At 41.7% G+C, this 22,675-nt stretch overlaps 1 protein-coding gene across 3 annotated transcripts in view; it reads left to right on the forward strand.

Moving 5' to 3' along the window:
- Positions 1 to 22,675, forward strand: part of gabbr1b (gamma-aminobutyric acid (GABA) B receptor, 1b) — a 165,719-nt gene that overhangs the window by 31,942 nt on the left and 111,102 nt on the right. For 2 of the 3 annotated variants that reach the window (XM_032536196.1, XM_032536197.1), the window contains exon 2: positions 8,345 to 8,431. In XM_032536196.1, coding sequence (XP_032392087.1) covers positions 8,345 to 8,431 — 87 coding nt within the window. Of the gene's footprint in view, positions 1 to 8,344; positions 8,432 to 16,470; positions 16,602 to 22,675 lie in introns of those variants that run through there. The other variant, XM_032536198.1, reaches the window with a different exon arrangement.

The raw sequence follows: 22,675 nt of genomic DNA on the forward strand, positions 1-22,675 counted from the left end.
GTAACGTAGCGGAACGTAATCATTTTTAAACCAAAATGCAGCAATGTAAATGTAGCCACAGTCTTGGTGATCTGGGCAGTTGTATTCTAACCATTTGCTCATGCATTCCAAAACAGTTCTTCACAAGGTAGAAATCTGGGGACTTTCCCATAATGCATGCACGTATGTGGCATGGTCTTTTCTACATAAATCCAACATAAATCATCTTTACTTCAGTCCATTATTTTTAAGCCTGTGTTTGAAAAAAAAAAACAGAACTGACCCAATATGCAGAATTAATTTACAAAAAAATAAAGGGACCTATAATACTATAAAAAGGGGAATAACTGGGGAGCTGGGTGTGGGACCAGGAAGCCAGTGTTCAGGGCTTGAGAGCGAGGAGCCAAGTGAAGACAGAGCTGTCCGTGGCCAAGGCTGGCCGAGGCAGATGGGCAGGGGAAACGTGACAGGGCTTGAGAAAACTAAAAGTCAGACAAGCAGGCGAAACAGGTGTAAGGCGTAAGACCGGGTCAAATACTGCAGCAGGAGAAGGTAGCAATCAGTGCTGAGGACTTGCAGGGTGTTGATTGAACTAGCAGGTGAGTGGAGGCAGACTGGCCACGCCCCGCCTCTCTCACTGCCACAGACAGGGCAACAGAACCAGAGGGGCAGGAACATCACAGGGAAGGCTGCAGATCCTAACATCTGTATTGAGTCTTGATAGGGTATAATTATCTCTGTCCAGTAGGTGTCTGGGACACAGTAGTGGACCAAATGACAGAATATGTCCAATAAAGATTGTCTTTCCTGCCAATGATAAAAAGCAGCAAAGCCCCCTCTGTAAACCACTTACCACACAAACAATTTTAGGAAAGAAATACTGGAAATTCTTTACCATCCCATGCCTTAAAAAGGTGGAAAACTGTGTGTGTGTGTGTGTGTGTGTGTGTGTGTGTGTGTTCTCTGATATCCAGTCATGTGTTACCACACCAGCAGAGAGAAAGTGGTGTGCTGTTCTTTCAGCCTGTCAGTGCAAGGAGACGATGCTGTGATGTAACCAGACGAGACAAACCATCATCGGCGGATAAATGTGGAGACACATCCACACACATCAGAGAGTGTGCCAATGGTTGCCAGGCAACACAATTAGCCAGCATCTAGCTTTATTTTTTACAGTCAGAGTGAGAGGCAGCCCTCTGTTGTCACTTTCCAGTGACTGAGTGTGTGTGTGTGTGTGTGCGCTAGCCCACCTTAAGTTAGTGAGCCTGTGCTAAAGTTGTCGCTAGCACCGTTGCTAACCCCCTTCACTTTCTTTAACCAGCAGATAGCAAGCAAGACACAGGAACTTGAAGACGTAGATGTGACGTGATCATTCCCAATCCTCAGAGACGGAGAGCAAGGTATATGTTAGGAGATAACTTAGGCACAGGCTAATTACTGCTAACTAACATGCTAGTTAACATTAGCAATTAAACCTAAACAGCTAATGTAAGTCCAAACTGTCTGCGAGCTTACCCTGGCAATAGCGTGATTTGTCGACTATGCGACGATAAGTTGCGTGGTTATGACGCAGTTGTTAGCCTGTTTTTTACAAAAACGTCTGCTACGGAGCCATAATGTGAGCTACAAGTTAATGGAGCATTTTTATACATTGTTGTGTTTCTTTAGAAATAAACAATGCACATGAGAGTCTTGAAACGCTTCACATGTAAAGTTATTCACTGTCAAAGTGGCGCCAAAACGAATGGCAGTCAATAGGATGCTAACTGCAGGTGATGGCTTCGTAGCATTAAAATGGCACCATGGGAGCTACGATTAAAGAGGAGAGGCGTACCCCTTTAGTGACTTTGACCCTGTTTGTCCCACTGTGTACATGAACCATCATGCAGCACGTGTGCAGAAGACAGCAAGTCGATGCCCGTCCCGTGTGTTAGCTCATCGTTAAGATGCTCTTATTGTTTTTATGTTCATTCGCTTAGGCGGTGTGAAAAAAAGCGCAGGGCCTAAAGCTTAGTTAACGGTTCTGCATTGAATCTAAGCCATAGGTGCGCACGTAGGTACACGTAGATATGGACCCCTACCTATGTGCACCTCAACAGAAATGTTACTACAAGTGTCTGCAACGCAGACGCAACATCTGTGATTGGTTTGTTTGGTCGTGGCTTGGTAGCGTCACATTTCCTCCTACTCATTTGAGGGGTTCCCCTTTTTGACAACATGAAATTAAGCAGAGGAGTTTTCTGCTATAGCTTTTGGAAAGCACAGGGGAGATGCTTTGTTTTTAAATTTAAATTGCAGCCCCCAGTTCACGGCTGCTGGGTACAGCATTCTTGCTTAATACTAGACCAATTTCAAAGATTTTTTTCCACATTAGTCACTTAAGTAGACACCAATGTATGGGAAAATAGGGTCCAGGTTTAAAAATACTTAATGATCCTTTAAGTGTGTTTTTGATAGAAATTGATCATCTAGAACACCTTAAAATTAGGCCTACTAAAAATCTACTTTATATTAACCAGATACAGTGCCATATTTATAGAACATTACTGCTTAGACACATTTCATGTAACCATAGTCCATTTCCCCAAAGACAATGACAAAAGCATGTATTCAGCTCAAAAACATGTGATCGTCCATCTAGTCTGACAGTGCCCCTCCCCTTCCGCTATCTCCACTATCTATTCTCTAAGGTGACCTTCTATTCTGCATTATGGGCTTAGCTCTTCCCAGGAGGGTTGTGATTGGTTGTAAAGAAATGCAAACAAGCCAAAGCGTCCCCCCTCTATCTTAGAATTGATTAGCAGTGTCGACAGACCATAATCCAGTAGACCTGGCAAACCCATCCATCCATCCATCCATCCATCCATCCACAATCCTCCCTCCTCCTCCACCATTCACCACATACACCCATCACATCCCTCATCCATCAATCCATTCCATCTATCCACCCATCCACCCATCCATCCATCCATCCATCCATCCATCCACCCATCCATCCATCCATCCACCCATCCACCCATCCATCCACCCATCCACCCATACATCCATCCATCCATCCATCCATCCATCCATTAACCTTCATCCGCTTATCTGGTATTGGGTTTCCTGCCGAGAACCATGGCCTCAGATTTAGAGGCGCTGATCCTCATCCCACAGGCCGATGATGCCATCAGGACCACATCATCCTCAAAAGGGATTAGATCCCCGGCCCACCGAACTGCAACCCCACCCCACCCACCCTACGCCTTGATATCCTGTCCATAAATACTACAAACAGGATTGGTGACAAAGTGCAGCCCTGGCGGAGGCCAACCCTCACCTGGAACAAGTCCGACTTACTGCCGAGACCCGGACCCAGCTCTCGCTTTGGTCATACAGAGATTGGACGGCCTTGAGAAGGGACACCCTCACACCATACTCCCGCAGCACCTCCCACAGTATTTCCTGGGGGACCCGGTCATACACCCTCTCCAAATCCACAAAACACATGCAGACCGGTCGGGCATACTCCCAGGCTTCCTCCAGGATCCTTGCGAGAGTGAAGATCTGATCCGTTGTTCCACAACCAAAATGGAATTCGCATTGTTCCTCTTCAACCTTCAACGGTTATTCTGAGTCACTCACTAAACTGAACCGGGTTGTGCAAGTCACTTCTTTTTTTTTAAATCGACCTGTGTGCTCGAGCTAATTGCATTTTAACTTTTTACATGTATACACCCAACCTACAGCAGGCCTAGCTAGGCACGTGCAGAACACTGTGTGTTATTTCAGAAATGAAAGAATGGCTTTTGGTGTTGATTTGCTTTTCTCTGAGCTTGAGGAGAGACTTCACTCGCTTGTCTGAATCAGATCCACTCATGACAAGTCATCGAGGACTCGTGGGGCAGGCCTAGTTATCAAACTAAAAGAAGCTTTACACAGCTCTGTGTTGACGTCACATTGACCTGTCATTAAGTGGCTGGTCTTGACATTGGCTGTCGTGACACCATTATAATTGAGTCATAAATAGTTGTGCCTTGACCTCAAGTAAAGTGAAACAATTCGGACTTGTCATGAAGATGTCATAAAGTTTGATTCACTGTCAGATGCTTTTATAACGGTGCAGGCGAAGAAGTGGAAGCACTGCTGGGTTTTTCTAGCATTCACATCAAGGTGATCCTTGGACATTGGATATAAAAAAAGAAAAAATCACGTTCTTAAACAATTCAAGGCACAATTCAAATACCTTTATATTACCCGTTCAGCTTTCAAAGATGGAGATGTCTGCAAAGGAAACATTAAAATTCTGTGGGTGGCTGTGGCTCAGTGGTAGAGTGGTTGCCTGCCAATCAGAAGGTTGGTGGTTCGATCCCCACCCCTGCAGTCATTGTCGAAGTGTCCTTGGGCAAGACACTGAACCCCGAGTTACCCCCGGTGCTGCGCATCGGAGTGTGAATGTGTGTGAGTGTTTATCTGATGAGCAGGTGGCGCCTTGTACGGCAGCCCCGGCCACAGTGTGTGAATGGTGAATGTATCCTTTTTAGATGTAAAAGCGCTTTGAGCAGTTGTTAAGACTGGAAAAGCGCTATATAAATACAGCACATTTACATTTAAATAAGTTCTATAGTATAATGTACCTTTAAGTTAAGAATACTATTGGCTGCAGCATCTATCTTTTTCCTTGTCATGCTTTTACTGACATGGCCCTTTTGTAGGAACACTCACCACCCTCATTATGTAGCTGACTGATTTGTTAAATGTTGCTCTGCATGCTATTCCTCCCTCTCTGGTCTGGAGCCTTGTGGTAGGCCTCATCTTGAATAGAATTATTAGAATCTGTTAGAAATTACTGGTCAGAGATCATATCTCTAAGACGTTATGTAATTTCATCAGTGTAAATTGTAGCTTACATGTAGTGTATAAGTTGGTGGATTGTATAGGAATTACATTTAACAATACTTAGAAGTCAATTATATTTGACCTACTTCTTGACTTTTTCTGAGCAATATTTTAGTTGTACAAATGAAGTAAAAAATGCTAATTGTGAAGAGACAGGAGATTAGGAAACATTGGAGGAGGGCATACAGAAAAGCAATACATTAAACGATTATTGCAAGCCAAACCTGCAGGTCCCCTACAGGGGAGAACAAAGACAAACTGATCATTTTGTCCTCACAGAAGAACAAGAGAAACAATTGTATCAAATACCAGATAAGTTGTGGTCTCGAAGGTACAACAGATGTGGGCTTAATTAAAGGGGTACAGACAGTAAAAATGACACCTAAATCCACATTCTGCCTTCACCAAAGACAATATCCACTAAAACAGGAGGTCGGAGGAGGGTGCAAGATTTAAATCAAGCTGTAATTCCGCGAGCCCCCACTGTACCCGATCCACACACTTTGTTGAATGATTAACAACCAGTTTAAATGTATTTCTCTGTGATTTATTATCAGTAGTGCTTTCTTCTCTATCCCTGTAGAGAACCAATTTTGGTGCGCATTCACCTACAAAATGTAAAGACACACCCATACCAGAATCCCTCATAGGTATTGTAAATCTCCAACCATCTTTTCGCAAATAACGTCTGCTAACCTTTTCCAAATTTTAACCTCCAGCTGGAAGTCCCCTTTTGCTTTATGTCAAATGACATCTGACCATCAGGACAGGACTGTAAAACAGACACAGGGGCACTATAACATTCTTGTCTGAGGAAAGACATAAGGTCAGTGAGAATAAATGAATAACTCTGGCAGACAACTGTGAAATATTTGGGCTACAATTTACCTGAGGACTGTAAATGTTTAGATAAGAATGGAAAAAACTGCTATATTGCAAGCACCAAAACATAGAATAAAAAAGACAAATAATGTCATTTTTAGGATTGACTAATTTCTTCAAAAGCAAAAGAGTCAGTAGCAGAGTTTTGTCAAATGCTTTTTGATATTATCTGACATAAAACCTGCCATTTTGTTTAAGACAAATTAGGATGTTTTGTAACAAAACATATGTTTTATGAAATCTAATGTTTTATTGTTATCAAGTTGTCCTACAAATAGACCTACAAATCCAACTGAAGTGATTAGTTGCTTAAATCATTTAGTTGATTGACAGAACACTTCTTTGATCATTTCCAGTTTCAAAAAATTTGAAAATGATATTTCTTCCAGTACGACTAACCCTAATGTAGCAACATTTTTAAATAATATATCATAGATCAGACTTGTTTAAATGGAAAAAGGAGAAATCCTCCTTTCTTCACAGAGGTTTAGAGGACAGCCGAGGAGTGGGGCTTCCCAGAGAACACACACACACACACACACACACAAACACACACACACACACACACACACACACACACACACACACACACACACACACACACACACACACACACACACAAACACACACACACACACACACACGATAAAGAAGAGTTGTGCATTTGTAAGAACTAAAACATTTGGATGTGGAGTTTAGGCAAGGCAGCTTTATTTGTATAGCACATTTCAGCAAGAGGGCAATTCAGAGTGCTTTACACAAAACATTAAAGAGCAGTTAAAAACAATTACAAATATAAAAGAAGATAGAATACGAGATTTTGGGCTGCTAGTACGGGACAAAGTATAAATCGTTGCTCTATACACTCGCCGTTTCCAGAACGTGCCGGTCCCACCGGTCTTACTTTTTAACTCTCTTTAAATGCTTACATAGTTTGTCACACAGCTTCAACAATGCTGCTTCAGTAAAGAAAATTAACAATTATTTGAAGAGGGGCAACATCAAAAAGAAAGGTCTTCAGCCTTGAATTAACAGAACAGAGTTGCGGCAGACCTGCAGCTCAGTAATGATTTTGATACACTATTTTGGCATAAATTATACGGTATAATGGGATATGTTCCTATGATATGTGTTATGTAATGTGCCTGAAACACTCAGTGCTTAGGTTTGTTCCCTTAAAACCCCTTAAGTCATAAAAAGCTTATATCAGACAGCAATTAGCAGTACTTTGTGTTGCAACCCCAAAGATAAAAATATAATAAACAGCATATTTTTGATAAATTCATCTGGGTTTGTTGGTTGAGACCATGAGAGATTCCATTTAACGAGGGAGTTTTTTAGTAAACCTGCACTATAGACTTTTTTTTCATTTCAAGTTACTACATTACAAATAGTTTGAGCTATCAGGTTGATGTTAAGCATTTTATTTGGGTGATTTTTTAAAAACTTTATTTTTGTTGCAGTTTTTGTTGTTGTTGTTGCTGTGTAACACAGCAAGAGTGTTAATGGCTAAAACCACTAAACAATTATAAATATGTATGCTGTGTTAATGACTTATGAGCTTTGTCATGACTTAACAGGAAGGATATAGCAGCAATAATAAATAGTGTACACATTATGGATTTTTATGGAATTTAAAACTACTCTAAAAAAATGTTTGTTTTGTGCAAAAACACAACCCTTAAAGTAATCTCGCTAGCAGTTGAATGACAACAGTTTGTGGGTGATCAGTGTATTTATTCCTCAGCTTAACTTGGTCAAAGACCCCTGCTGCGTTCAAGGACCCCCCCGGCCAATGGGAAATCAGGGCTCTTGGACCTACAGCCATTTTGAAACATCTTTACTCATGGGGGGGTTTGACTTTCAGGCTTCAGGGTTGCGATGTAGACCACACGCTTTGTTTAAGAGGGTGCTCGGGCCGCCTGTGGGACACGTGCGTGTCCTTTGTCCCAGAGGTCCCACGCCCTGACGACAGTGTTTAACCACACTGCTCGTGCCAACGAAAGCTTCAACTACTGTGAACTCATGGTAAAACTTGAAAGCACCAACATTCTTATCAACTCCTTTTTTCTCGCCTCTTCCGGCAGCTGGACTGTACGCAGATTCTATTCAGAATATATCAAATTCAGTTATATATCGAATGAAAAACTTAAAAGTCAGACATACAAATATAGGATTTGAAAAAAAACTGTCAAAACTTTGCTTAATCCAGTCATCACAACCTTTCAAAAATTACACATTATAATATCTATTAAGCACTTTTAACACAAGAATCAATTTACATGTTAAATGGGCGTGAGGTATACAAATCCTGACAGACCAATGAACATATTGTCCAGCCCAGTTTTTGTCGAAAAGCAGTGAATCTTCTGATCAAAAGTATCAAGGGATGCAACATCACATCATCTACACGTAGCCAATTTTCAATTAAAGTAAAAAAACAACAACAACCTAATATAACATCAAAATGGGCTTAGAAACAGTGTGTTAGGGTGGATTGTTCATGTTTGTGTTTTCACGCTCTCTAGTAGAGCAGATGGGGCCGTCTCTTTCCCTGTCAGCTTCCTCTTCTGAATGGATTCTCTCTCTGTGGCTTGTTTTTCAGGTCGAGGGATGGCGCTGTCTTTTCTTCTCTTCTTCTCTGCGGTGTTGCCCTTCCTCAGAGTGTCTGCATCCTATAATAGATCTGCTGGTAAACACACACACACACACACACACACAAACTTTGCTATGGACGAAGTATACATGTCGAAACACTGGTAAGACCTAATGAAGTTTAACCATGTATCAGGTCATTTAAATAGCCCACGTTACAGCATTGTGTCCACTTCATTTAATATTGTATGTGGAGTTTTTTTTTTTGAGGGGGGGGGGGGGGGGGGGGAATGTTCCACCAAAACAAGTTCCTTCCTGCACCCCGTTGGCATATCAGCCTCACATAAGGGGCCCAGCGGTATGGTTGGAAAAGGTCTGGTTATTATCTATCTTGATCGATCTTGTTATCTTGATTTGAGTTCAAAACAATTGCTTTGTTATAAGCGGATTAGGGAACACTCATTGTCATGGTTACCAGAATAATTACGTGGTTAAGGCCAGGATAAAAAAAAGAAACCAATGTAGGAAACTGACACTTTTTGGTTATATGGGTCATTTTGCACTGAGAAACTACCTTTTTCTATGTGGTTTTGGTAAGATGTATCGATACCTGACTATAACTGTTAAACTGATACAGCAGTATTGCATGCTGGGTTCACAGGACTGTGCATTAACAGCAGTGGTTTCTGTGTAAGCGTTGGAGCTGCATGCGTCTGTATATTCATCTTTCAACAGTCATGTCTATGCCCTTTTCCCTCGGTCATATCAGTCCAACTCTGAGCATGAAATTGCTGCTCAGACAAGCACCATTTCCCCCCCCCTCTAACAGCCCAACTCAACAGCCAGGCCTGGCTCCACATTCAAAAAGCAATCTGCAACCAATAGCAGCTGAAACCACTAATACATATTTGCAGTAAAATCGTGGTGCTTATTATTTGGCTTTTATATTCAAGTTTATGCTTTGACACTAATGTTCAGAGGCAGATGTCAGATCTCCACCATACAGACATAAACCTGCCGTCAGATGAGGGAGCTGTCATTTCCTCTTTTTGCTGAGCGGTGGGTGGGGGGGGGGTGTTTGCTATGGTAGTCACGTCTAGTGGTCTTTCCTGGCCTCTAGTGAGAAACGCAGGGACTGTTTAGTAGTTAGGGTTTTACACATTGGGTGAACATTAATGGAATGGCTGGCTCCAAATGTATTATCCCCAGGGAAGGCAAGGCAAGGCAAGGCTGTGAGAGAAGGGGAGACTGAGGGGAATCAGATACACAGGAAATACTTGTTGGGTTGCTTCAGTGAAACAGAGCTTTGCAGGGAACTGGCGGAAAATTAGGACTGCCAGCACACAGATGAAGCTCTGAGGAACTGGTTTCCTCCCAGGACTGATTGATGTCATGTGCTTTGATGGATTACTGATGGCCAGAGTGTGAGGTAAGGTATGGTGGGTGGTGTGTATCGAGGTCACTTCCCATCTACATCAAAGCTAGGCTGACATCTTCATCAAAGAGTCTATTACCATTCTTGGCTTATTTCTCCCCCTCTCTGTGCGTTGGCTCTTTTTGGCCCATTTCCTCCACACCGTCCTGTTTTTATTAAAAGACTGCTCAGGTTGAGAATGCTGAGGGGCTGAAACCTCCTGTCGTTAGCAGTGTAGGTCTAATCTGCCTACATGCATTCATTAGTTTAGCCTTTTAACGGGCTCGCTCGACATTATCCCGCTTATTACATGGCCACTCACCAAATAAAATCAGTAATATGACACAAAATATTGATTTAAAAAGGATTTTCTTTGTGTAAAAACCATTTTATTGCTTCTGCTAAAGAAACTAGTCTGTTAGGTCTCTGCGGGTTGGAACACTGTGTCCATAGCAACCCGAACTCTGTAGCCGCCCTAGCGTTATAATTCACATTAAAATGAACATTTCTGTTGCTGGTGAAGTGAAACAAGGTGAATAGGTTTCTATCCTCACTCATCTCGTTTCCTTGTTGCTCAGGCGCTGCAGTTGACCTGGAGACACAAAGTTACAATGTAACCATTGGCACTACCAGTGAAGTTACTGTGTATAAACACACTGTATCTTATACAGTATAAACTACAGATGCAGCAATAGGCGCTCGCCACATGTGCTGCTGTTGCCTGGATTGGAGGACAGGATCTGTAGTAGTCTATTTCTACGTTCCACTTGGGTAAGGTGGGGTACATTTCGCATTTTATCTGTACCTGAAATTCGGTTCCGGTACCCAACGGTATCTCTTTCCGATACTTTTCCTTATAATTTCCTAATTATAAAAAAGATTCCCAAATTAATTCCAAACCTATTCATTCTATTTAACATTGCTATTTATTTAGCATATTGTACACTCTAAAGGAATTAAACATGAACAAAAATAAAACCCCTCCCTCTCTCCTCCTAAACCAATCCCTATAACATATTAAATTGAATAATTATTCATTTCTTACTCACTGCAACATTTAGTCTTGTATTTGTATATGATTCTTTTTTAACCTGTTTTATTTTCATCATCATCAGTTTTTAATTGCTCTTTAATGTTTTAGGTAAAGCCTTTTTAATTGCCTTGTTGCTGAAAGGTGCTATAGAAATAAAGTTGCCTTGCCTTGCAACATCAGTAGCCCCTCAGGATGCCCTCACACCTGTGCCCAGTCACAGACATTATCTCCCACTCTTCAGACCAGCCTGAGGGAGAAGCTGGACAGCTGGGATTGGTGGATCTCATTGGAAGCCTGGCTGCCTGGCTGAATTGGGGTAACATTTTCCCAGGGACATTGTTTCCCATGAGCTCACGACAGCACCTCACTGCTCGTCTATTCAGGAGCTGCTGGTCTTTTTTTAGTGGGTGAAGGTAGAAAACATAAGCGTCATCAAGACAAAGAGATGCTAACTTCTTTAAAACTAGCGACAGGGCAGTTTGAATAGGCTACAACGGTGTACAAATGCTTGTACTGTTGAGTATACTGTGAAAAAGGGTTCTTATGAATTTCTCAGCTAATCATAATCTGTAAAAAATTGATTTTGCACCAGCTCCTTGAGTGCTATTTGTATGTTGAGTGCAATCTGTGTGTGTGTGTGTGTGTGTGTGTGTGTGTGTGTGAGAGACACACAATCTGCTTCTTCCATATGAATTTATTATAAAATGTTAAATTACACTCTGTTGTTTAATCAAACTTTAATGTTTTCTGAAAATACATGTCTTTTCTATTAACCCACTTCCAAATAACAATTGAATACAATAGTTTTTAGGGAAGCCATAAACCAACCATACACTCTGTAATACTGGTCCCTTCTTTTCTACAATACATCTGGAGTGAAGCTATATTGTCATTTAGTTGCTCAGTACTAGTACCTACTGCAGCAGTGGTAATACTGTAGTAGTGGATTGGTGTTTGGATCAGTTGTAACACTGCTGTAATGAGGTATCCCCTCCTTCTTTAGATTAGATCATATGATATCAAGAGGAATGGCTATACTTCCTGGGTGTTGTGACACTGTTTTTGCTTTTGTATCAACACTCGGAACCTCTTTGGACTCGGTCTTGACTTGGTCTCGACTAGTCCCGGTCTTGGACTTGTCTTTGACTCGACAAAGGCGGTCTAGACTACAGCCCTGCATTGCCATTCTCAGCCTGTTTTAAAAGAGTCTTGATTGCCTTCTCGGCCTTGTCTTACCAGATGCAGCTTGACGTCGAACCCCTTTTAAGATCCATTAAGAACAAGTTCTTATTTACAATGGCGGCTATCGGATTGCAGCAGATTGATTTTTTTTCTTTCTTTCAACTGATTGGGGATCAGCATTCACCCCGTTATCCTACTCTGTACACGTCAGCTCAGCTTGTAGCGATGTAAAATGTGTCCGTGTGAAAATCCATCTTTCTTATTCAGCCATTTTTTTACAGAAGCGGATTACTCTAATTCTCCACACTTATTCCGTGACTCCACCAGGGAACCATGATTCGCATGACATCGCTTTCTCCCAATATATATATATAAAATAAATAAATAATTAAAACATTCCTTTTGGAATTCCTCAGAAGCAGACAGGAGGACGCTCCGCATTCACTCTAGGGCTGGGAGATATGGCCTAAAAAAAACAAAAACATTACCCCCTCCGTACTTAAAATCAACCTGAGGACAAAAAAACACACACACACACACACGCACACACACGCACGCACACACACGCCATTTTTGTGAAAATATAAATTGGTTTGAGTGTTTTTCATATCATTGTTTTGGGGGCTGCCCCCCCCCCCAAAAGAATGACACATTTACATAATTCTGCTATATATTCAACAACAAACGGATGCGTGAGATAAAGCTGTTTTCACACAGAGGTAATTCACTTCTTGTTCCTCGCAAAAAGTTAAACCTTGCCCCTATTTTCATCTGTTGTCCGATGATAGTTATCACATTTCTTTGGTCGCATCTACGGACAAATTGACTACTACTACTTCGTCATAGCCACCTACTAAGCTACATATTGTGACTGACACACATTTTTAACAGATAAATCGTATAGTCAAATATTGTCGAAACACACAATTGCCAACGAGTCCCAGAAAAGTGAATTTGATGCAATTTGAATGCATGGTCTAATGATTTACAGTCATCGTCTCTCCTTTTGTGTAGCCTATATAGCATGAGACATATGGTAATATCCCTGAATTTGCACAACAAAAGGCTTGTAATAGCCTACAGTGTTAAAACCTACTTTAATTTGGCTCCAAATTAACCAAGCATTTCCAGTCTTTCATCAATTCATTCCATCCAAACTGATATGTTGTTCTGAAATCAAACTCCGACACAGCAAAGTAGCTATTTATATTCTTTAATGAGCTTATTTCCTTCTGACATGTCCTGCCTAGCAGCCTGGTATACAGTATGAGGAGCTGAACACCTTGTTGTGCCAAACAGATGTTACTTTAGAAAGAGAGAGGCATGTTTTAATAAAGTACATGCTGGACAAAAGTAGTTCTAGTTCAAAAGGTGGTCTCCCAACACACACCTAGTGAAACCACAAACTGCATGTTGTGCACTGGATTTAACAAAAAGAAAGCCAGTAGATTATTTTTACGTTACATTTGTAAATATACAGAATTGTGAATGTGCTTACCCAGTTCAACGTGACCATCTTTATTTGTTCCTGGACTTTGCCATATGCTCTAAATAGCTCCGACAAGTTTTCTAACACATTACACAAGTGAAAACAATTTTTCAGACACATTGATGATGATACATTGACATAAAAAAAAAAAAAACCTGAATCCGTTACCAGCCTGCAAGCGATTTCCTTTCTCAACTGAGTAGTTGCTGCCTCATCGGTCCTGAAATCCACCAACTCGCCTTTAAGGACAAGCTCTGCAAACTACAAAAGACTTAGTACAATTAGTAACCGTCAATAGCTTTATTCAACAAAGGGTCATTTGTACGCATACCTTGCAGACCAATGCCCCACAGCACGTTGAATCCTACTGGCGAGGATAGTCAATTGTATCACAAGTCCATCGCGATATACAGTGGTGTGAAAACGTGTTTGCCCCCTTCCTCATTTCCTGTTCCTTTGCATGTTTGTCACACTTAAGTGTTTCGGAACACAAACCCATTTAACAATAGTCAAGGACAACACAAGTAAACACAAATGCAATTTGTAATGAAGGTGTTTATTATTAAAGGTGAAAAAAAATCCAACCCTCATGGCCCTGTGTGAAAAAGTGATTGCCCCCCTTGTTAAAACATACTATAACTGTGGTTGTCCACACCTGAGTTCATTTCTCTAGCCACACCCAGGCCTGTTATTGCCACACCTGTTCACAATCAACGCATCACTTATATGAGCTGCTTGATACAGTAGGCCCCAGAAGATCCTTAAAAGCTACATCATGAGCCGAGCCCAAAGAAATTCAGGAACATATGAGAAGAAAGTAATTGAGATCTATCAGTCTGGAAAGGGTTATAAAGCCATTTCCAAGCTTGGGAATCCACGAACCACAGTGAGAGCCATTATCCACAAATGGAGAAGACATGGAACAGTGTTGAACCTTCCCAGGAGTGGCCGGCCCGCCAAAATTACCCCAGAGGCGCAGCGACAACTCATCCAAGAGGTCACAAAAGACCCCACAACAACGTCCAAAGAACTGCAGGCCTCAACTGCCTCAGTTAAGGTCAGCGTTCATGCCTCCACCATCAGGAAAAGACTGGGCAAAAATGGCCTCATGGCAGAGTTCCAAGGAGAAAACCACTGCTGAGCAAAAAGAACATCAAAGCTCGTCTCAATTTCTCCACAAGACATCTTGATGATCCCCAAGACTTTTGGGACAAACATTCTGTGGACCGATAGACAAAAGTGAAACTCTTTGGAAGTGTGTGTCCAAGTATATCTGCGTAGAAGGAACACTGCATTTCATAAAAGAACATTATACCACAGTAAAATATGGTGGTGGGTTGTGATGGTCTGGGGCTGTTTTGCTGCTTCAGGACCTAGAAGACTTGCGTGATAAAAGGAACTATGAATTCTGCTGTCTACCAAGAGATCCTGAAGGAGAATGTCCGACCATCTGTTCGTGTACTCAAGCTGAAACGAACTTGGGTTCTGCAGCAGGAAATGATCCTAAACACACCACACGTCCACCACCGAATGGCGGAAGAAAAACAAAATGAAGACTTGGAGTGGCCGACCAAAGTCCTGACCTGAATCCTATTGAGATGTTGTGGTATGACCTTAAAAAGGCCGTTCTGCTCGAAAACCCTCTAATGTAACTGAATTAGGACAATTCTGCAAAGATGAGTGGGCCAAAATTCCTCCAGGACGCTGTAAAGCCTCATTGCACGTTATCGCAAACGCTTGGTTGCAGTTGTTGCTGCTAAGGGTGGCCCAACCAGTTATTAGGTTTAGGGGGCAATCACTTTTTCACACAGGGCCTGATGGTTTGGATTTTTTTTCACCTTTAATAATAAACACCTTCATTTACAATTGCATTTTGTGTTTACTTGTGTTGTCCTTGACTATGTTTAAATTAGTTTGATGTTCCGAAACCCTTAAGTGGTGACCAACATCAATGAACAGGAAATGAGGAAGGGGGCAAACACTTTTTCACACCACTGTATGTATATTTTTGCGTCTCATGAAAGATCTGTAGAAGGGCTAAATATAGTTATTTGGAACTAAGAACATTTTAATGACATTATTACCACTGACATAACTTGCCTTGTCATATCCTTGCATTTTGTAAATTGGGCAGGGGTTTCACCGAGGGGGTTAATGGAAAGCACCCGCTTCTCTTTTGGATAAATGACCTTCACAGTACACGCAAGATCATGCAAAGAGGATGCGATCTCAAATTAAAATAGTTATTTTTTAGCGTATGTACATTCTCACCACAAGTGTCCACTCATCCATCCATCGTCGACCGCTTATCCGATATCAGGTTGCGGGGCAGCAGCTCCAGTAGGGGACCCCAAACTTCCCTTTCCCGAGCCACATCAACCAGCTCCGACTGGGGGATCCCGAGGCGTTCCCAGGCCAGGTTGGAGATATAATCCCTCCACCTAGTCTTGGGTCTTCCCCAAGGCCTCCTTCCAGCTGGATGTGCCTGGAACACCTCCATAGGGAGGCGCCCAGGAGGCATCCTTACCAGATGCCTGAACCACCTCAACTCAAGTGTCCAGAGATGTTTGTCACAAACTGCTCCAAGTAAAACCTCAGAGGCCATTGGGTCAATCTGAAAACATAGACAGAATGAATAAATAATTGTAGGTCTTGTAAACATTTATGAACAGAATTTGAAAGTAGTCACCTTCTTTAACCTCCTGAATGATCATCTCAAATGAGTTGACAAGAAAGAACTTCCTTACAGTTCTTTCTCGTAACGTTTGAATGGTTGCTTGGATAAATGCGTTCAACACCTACATATTACATATTGGTAATTGAAATATTTTTTATCATGTACATGATGATTTCATGATGATGAAATACTTGCATGTACCTCACGCTCCACCTGTCTTCCAGGTGCCAGATTCAGGCAGGCCACAACGGCAGCTGTTAGGTAAACACAACATCCGGAAACCTTCTTCTTTCTTTAACTGTCTATGACGGTAACCAGTTGGTATGGAAACCAGTCGGGTTAGAACACCGGCTCCGCATGGTGCTTGTCAGGTCAGTGGTAGTTGGTGGTTCTGTTATCCGAGATGAGGTGACTGCTAGCCGGGTACAGAGTACTGTGGGCTGCCGGTCATTTCGGCGGAGATAACGGTTAAGTAAGTAATGAAACTAGCCTACTAGTTAAGAAAATAACTAATGTTAGTCCCTGTTGCTGCCATGTTGGTTGCGTATCTCTATGACTAACACGCGGGGGGAGGGCTGGGCTCGGAACTACGGGAACGTCGGCGGATGCTAAAACCGATAGTCATTATAGAGTGAGCTAACCTGAGAAAGCAACAACACTCTGTTTCTAAAAATACCATTACAGTTAGACAGGTCAGTTACTGCTGACATTAACTATTTATACATACACTATATGTGCACCCTAATAGGCTATTATAAAAATGTCAGTCACTGCAGAACTAGCTTACCTATTGTTCTACACGTTAGGAGTGGTCAGCCCCTCAGGACCTAATCAAGCACACCTGCATACACTCTCCTTTATAAGGCTAGTGAGCAGCTGAGCTCTCTCTCTCTCTGTCTGTCTCTCTCTCTCTCTCTCTCTCTCTCTCTCTCTCTCTCTCTCTGTCTGTCTCTCTCAGTCTCAGTCTGTCTCTCTCTCTGTGTCTGTCGGTGTCTGTCGGTCTCTCTCTCTCTCTGTCTGTCTCTGTCTCTCTCTCTGTCTCTCTCTGTCTGTCTTTCTGTCTCTCTCTGTCTGTCTGTCTGTCTCTGTCTCTCTCTGTCTGTCTTTCTGTCTCTCTCTGTCTGTCTGTCTGTCTCGGTCTCTCTCTATGTGTCTGTCTGTCCATTGAGCCATGGAGGGGGCAATTTTGAATGTGTTAACAGTAAGTGATACTCACTACATGGAATATCCTTAAGGTACATTTTTAACAGAAAAAATGTGATGACTTGGTGGTTAATCGCCAATTAATCACTCATTTTTATGTGCAATCAATTTTTTTTGATAAATTTACTGCCCTAGAAAACTTGTATTTACTCTTTAGGGCTGAACAATTTGGGGGAGGTATCTAATTGTAGTATTTTTGATGAAGACTGCAGCCAACCTGAGGCTTATAACCTGCACTTTAATGAAGCTGGTAAGGCTTTGGTTCTTCTCTGCAGGTTCTTCTCTGTATTTTAATTGTATTTTACAAATTGGGATGTTTCGGATATGCGTAATTTAAAAAGGAAGAGGTTAGGGTTGCAAACATGTAATTAATATGTGCTGTTTGGCAGTTGAGGAAAGTGGTAGCTGTTGTGGGGGAAAGCAACTGTATAAGAAGAGTTTTCTTTTAATGTTTTGAAATTTTTTAAACTACCAAATAACTTAGAATACATTTAGTTCAATACCCAGATGCAATTTGACAACAATGGGAATGCAAACCAAATTGCAGTGTTAAATTTCATAACTCTGACTTATAAAAAAAAAAAAACAGAGGCGCAAAAGTAGTAAGGTAATAAATATCTAGAAGATTCTGAATATGACTCAAGATGTAAAGTTTAGCAGTTATGACATACGTTTCTGATGTTTCTCATGTAGAAATAAAATTGTACATATGGTAATGATAGAACATACCAGAAATGTCATGGGGGTCACCCAAATCATGAGGAATAATTCTCTGAAGAACATGAATTTTTTCAAAGAATATAGTAAACCAGCAGTTAGTTAACATCTTGCAAATTAATAATTTAACCAGAGGGTTCAACTAAAGTCAGCAAGTATTGGCATTTTTTTTTAGGTCTTTACATGATAGGAGAGCATAGACATGAAACTATTTATAGTAATATCCATCCATCCATCTTCAGCCGCTTATCCGGTATCGGGTCGCGGGGGCAGCAGCTCCAGTAGGGGACCCCAAACTTCTCCTCTCCCGAGCCACATCAACCAGCTCCGACTGGGGGATCCCAAGGCGTTCCAGGTTGGAGAGATAATCCCTCCACCTAGTCCTGGGTCTTCCCCGGGGCCTCCTCCCAGCTGGACGTGCCTGGAACACCTCCATAGGGAGGCGCCCAGGAGGCATCCTTACCAGATGCTCGAACCACCTCAACTGGCTTCTTTTGACGTGAAGGAGCAGCGGCTCTACTCCGAGCTCCTCTCGGATGACTGAGCTTCTCACCCTATCTCTAAGGGAGACGCCAGCCCCCCCCCCCCCCCCCCCCCCCCCTCCTAAGGAAACCCATTTCAGCCGCTTGTACCCTGGATCTCTTTTGGTCATGATATATAGTAATAGTATGTAGTAAATAGTAGCATATAGTATATATGCGTTTTAGTCCTGCTTTAGTCTTGCTTTGCCAGACCTTCCTCTACAGTGCTGTGGAGAAGGGTCTGACTAGTCCACACAGCATTCATGGATGGGAAAAAATCGTGCTGTGGTTTATTGGCATTTCTTTAAACCAATCACAATCGTCTTGTACGGCGCTAATCGGCGGACGGAGCCATGGTGCCTCTGCAAAGTAGCCTCGGGAAGGAACTTGTTTTGGTGGAACATGTGTACGTTCAAAAGTTGTTTTAAGAAAACTCAGATTGGACAGATAGTCTAGCTATCTGTTTACCCTGCAGAGATCTGAGGAGCAGTTAACCATAGTCAGAGACGGCAAAAGTACTCACTTCCCATACTCAAGTAGAAGTACAGATACTAGTGTTAAAAAATACTCTGGTAAAAGTAGAAGTACTGATTTAACTTGTTAACTCAAGTAAAAGTAACAAAGGACAGGCTTGGATGTTTCCTCAAAGTATAAAAACAAAAGTAGCCTTGCCAATTATGTTTTTATGGAAAGCTCCCTGGACCACATGTTACTAGAGCAAGCTGAGAAACTTCACTGGACATGGAAAAAAGGCTCTTTAGATGCCATGGCCTACATTTTAAGTGGATGTCTGCCAATGGACCTACAACATCCCATATGTGAGTATTGTGACAGAGACTGGGACTCCAGGTTAATAAGATTCTGACTGAGTAACAAGATGTGAGTTTAGTTGTGATTCTGTGATAATTCACAGATCCAGTTTTTCTTTTTTAATCTTCCCCTACATGTATGCGTGTGTGCTCAAATGTGGCTTCTCAATAGAAAATAAAGGATGAACAGGATAAACATCTAAAGCTCTGTTAGCAGTCAGAATGGGCTTATGGCATAGGTTTCTGATAACTTGTGTAGAAATAAAATTGTACATATAGTAATGATAGAACATACCAGAAATGTCATGGGGTCACCCAAATAATGAGGAATTATTCTGAGGACCATGAATTTTTGCAAAGCATATTGTTCACACCAGCAATTAGTTAACATCTTGCAAATTCATAACTTAAGCAGAGGGTTCAACTAAGGTCAGCAAGTCATCAAAATCCTTGGAGCCATAAATTATTGGCATTTGTTATTCGATAGGACAGCGTAGACATGAAAGGGGAGAGAGAGGGGGAGTGGCATGCAGCAGAGGGGCGCAGGTCGGAACTGAACCAGCGGCGGCTGCCCTTAGGACTGAGCCTCTGTACATGGGGCGCACGCTCTGCCAGGGGAGCTACCCAGGAGCCCCGGAGCTATGAATTATTACCACACTAAAACACTTCCAGACTGAAGCAGCTGACAAGATTTAGCTCAGAATACATCTCAAGAAATAGCAAGCCAATGGGTTCTCTGGGGTAAAGTATAGTAATACGTACAGTATAGTACTATAGAGAAGAAAGTACCGGTATTCGTGTTAAAAATGTAAGGAGTAAAAGTAAAAAGTTGGCACAAAAATAAATAGTAAGTAAAAAAACAAAGTGTTTGTACTTTGTTACTTCCCATCTCCGACCATAGTCCTCATAAATCCACCGGAGTTTAGAAAGCCCACACAAAGAAAGAGGAAAATGACGCACATCTGGCCGAAAAGAGCGTAATCGGACTCCAACGGAGCAATCCCGGAAGTGGAACGTCGTAGACTAGTCCTACATCAACACAGCTTCAGAGAATATAGAGAGGTTGTGGTTGTGGCCATCACTTATCACTGAAAATCCTCTGATAAAACTGCTTTTAAAAACCACAAAGCATGTGAAAATACATTACTTTCAGTAAGAAATAATTGTGGTGGCAGAATTTAATTTCTGTCTCATGGTCACATTCCAAATCTTTTCTGTAGCCTGACACATCACTGTTGATGACAGTCTGATCATGCAAATCTGTGTCCTGGCCACTAGTCATGCCTTAGCTGGCCCCAACTGGCCTCAACTGGGCCCATTAACCCCGTCCCCATCCCACTGCCAGCATAATGTTTCCATGTGAAACCATTACAGGTGACAAGTAAGCTCTGCAGGCAGCAACAAGAACACACTTTCTATGGCTGCTGAAAACATAACGGAGGTCTCCATCTAGTGGTGGCAGGGGTGTGGAGTCATAAAACAGTCAGGAAATCAGAATCAGAATCAGAATCAGAATCAGAAATACTTTATTGATCCCCGAAGGGAAACTCTGTGTTGTAGTTGCACAAATATTATAAATAGAGTAGATACAAGAAATAAAGAAAATAAGGATTGGATACGTACAGTATTACATAAAGGAATGTTATTATACATTATTTACATAATTAACATAATTAAGGATTTGGAATGGTGAAAAGTTAATAATAATAATAATAATAATAATAATGTAGTATTGAAATTGCACACATGTCAGGCACGTGTTATTGCACAAAACAGATATAACAGAAGATTGTCCAGTTTAACCTTCTGAGTGTGTGTGTCAGACACTTAGAGGGAGGAGTTAAAAAGTTTGATGGCCACGGCAGGAATGCTTCCTGTGGCGCTCTGTAGTGCATTTTGGGAGAGAGTCTGTCAATGAAAGTGTCCTGTGATTGAGCAACAAGCCATGGAGTGGGTGCGAGACATTGTCCAAGATGGCATGTAGTTTGGCAGCATCCTCTCTGACCACCAACAGAGAGTCCAGATCCACCCCCACGACGTCACTGGCCTTGCGAATCAGTCTTGTTGAGTCTGTTGGCATCCGCTATCTCAGCCGCTGCCCAGCATGCAACAGCAAAGAGGTAGCACTGGCCACCACAGATCCATAAACATCTTCAGCATTGTCTGCAGATGTGGAAGGACCTCAGCCTCCTCAGAAATAGAGACGGCTTGGCCTCTGTAGTAGGTGAGTGTTCTTGGCCAGTCCAGTTATTGTCCAAGTGCACTCCCAGGTATGTAGTCCTCCACAAGTCCACACGACCCTCGGATGGAAACAGAAAAGAAAAAGCTTTTCTGAAATCCTGCCGAACATGTTTCTCTCTATTTCTACTCTGCGTGTGAATCATTTTGTATTTGTCTGTACATATTATGTCGTTCATCCTGTCATTAAGTATTATTGGGAATATTATAGTGTAAAGCATATAGAATATTATAGTGCCCATGTCAGGGTTAGGGGTCGCTATTTGCTTTTTGATTTCATTGTAAAATTCAGTCTGAAATTGAAGGTAATTTTAACCCTTGTGTTGTCTTCCCGTCGACCGTACGACTTTACTTTTCTGTGTAAAAATGAAAACTTTTTTCAATACTTTGGTCCTCTTTTTTTGACACTTTTGTCGCTTTTCCCGATGTTTTGGAAATATTTTGACGTTTTAGTCAGTTCTTTATCACTTTTTCTGACGTTTTTTATCAATATTATTTCAAATGCTATAAAGTTGACTAAAACACCCAAATTCAATGAAATTAGTGAGCTGATCATTTACTTTACTTGTTAAGAGCGTTGTACGGAACCATCCACGTTATTTCTTTTGACAATTTGGTTGAAAGAAACCCACATTTCTGATATAGAAACCTTTTGAAAATGGGTCAAATGTTACCCGAGGACAACAGGAGGGTTAAAGAATAAACACAGGCCATCTTGGAAAACACATAAGTGGTCATATCCAAAATCATTTTCTGCATTGAGTCAGGAATACATGTTTATCACAGAAAATGAGGTAAGGCCATTGATTTTCAGGTAGAAAAAAAATATATTTGTGTCATTTTTCTCCTTGTAAAAATTTGAAATGGGTCAATTTGACCCGAATACCATACAAGGGTTAAACTTTTTCCGAAAAGGCTTCTATCAAAGAGAGAGGCGAAACACACTGAATCACCCAACAGCCATAACAGGGCACCACGTCGCTCCTCAAAGGCCTTTATAGTGTTGTATTGAGAAGTGACAGAAGTGTGTGTGTGTGTGTGTGTGTGTGTGTGTGTGT

The sequence above is a fragment of the Etheostoma spectabile genome, chromosome 14 (assembly GCF_008692095.1).
Source record: "Etheostoma spectabile isolate EspeVRDwgs_2016 chromosome 14, UIUC_Espe_1.0, whole genome shotgun sequence".
NCBI lineage: Eukaryota > Metazoa > Chordata > Actinopteri > Perciformes > Percidae > Etheostoma > Etheostoma spectabile.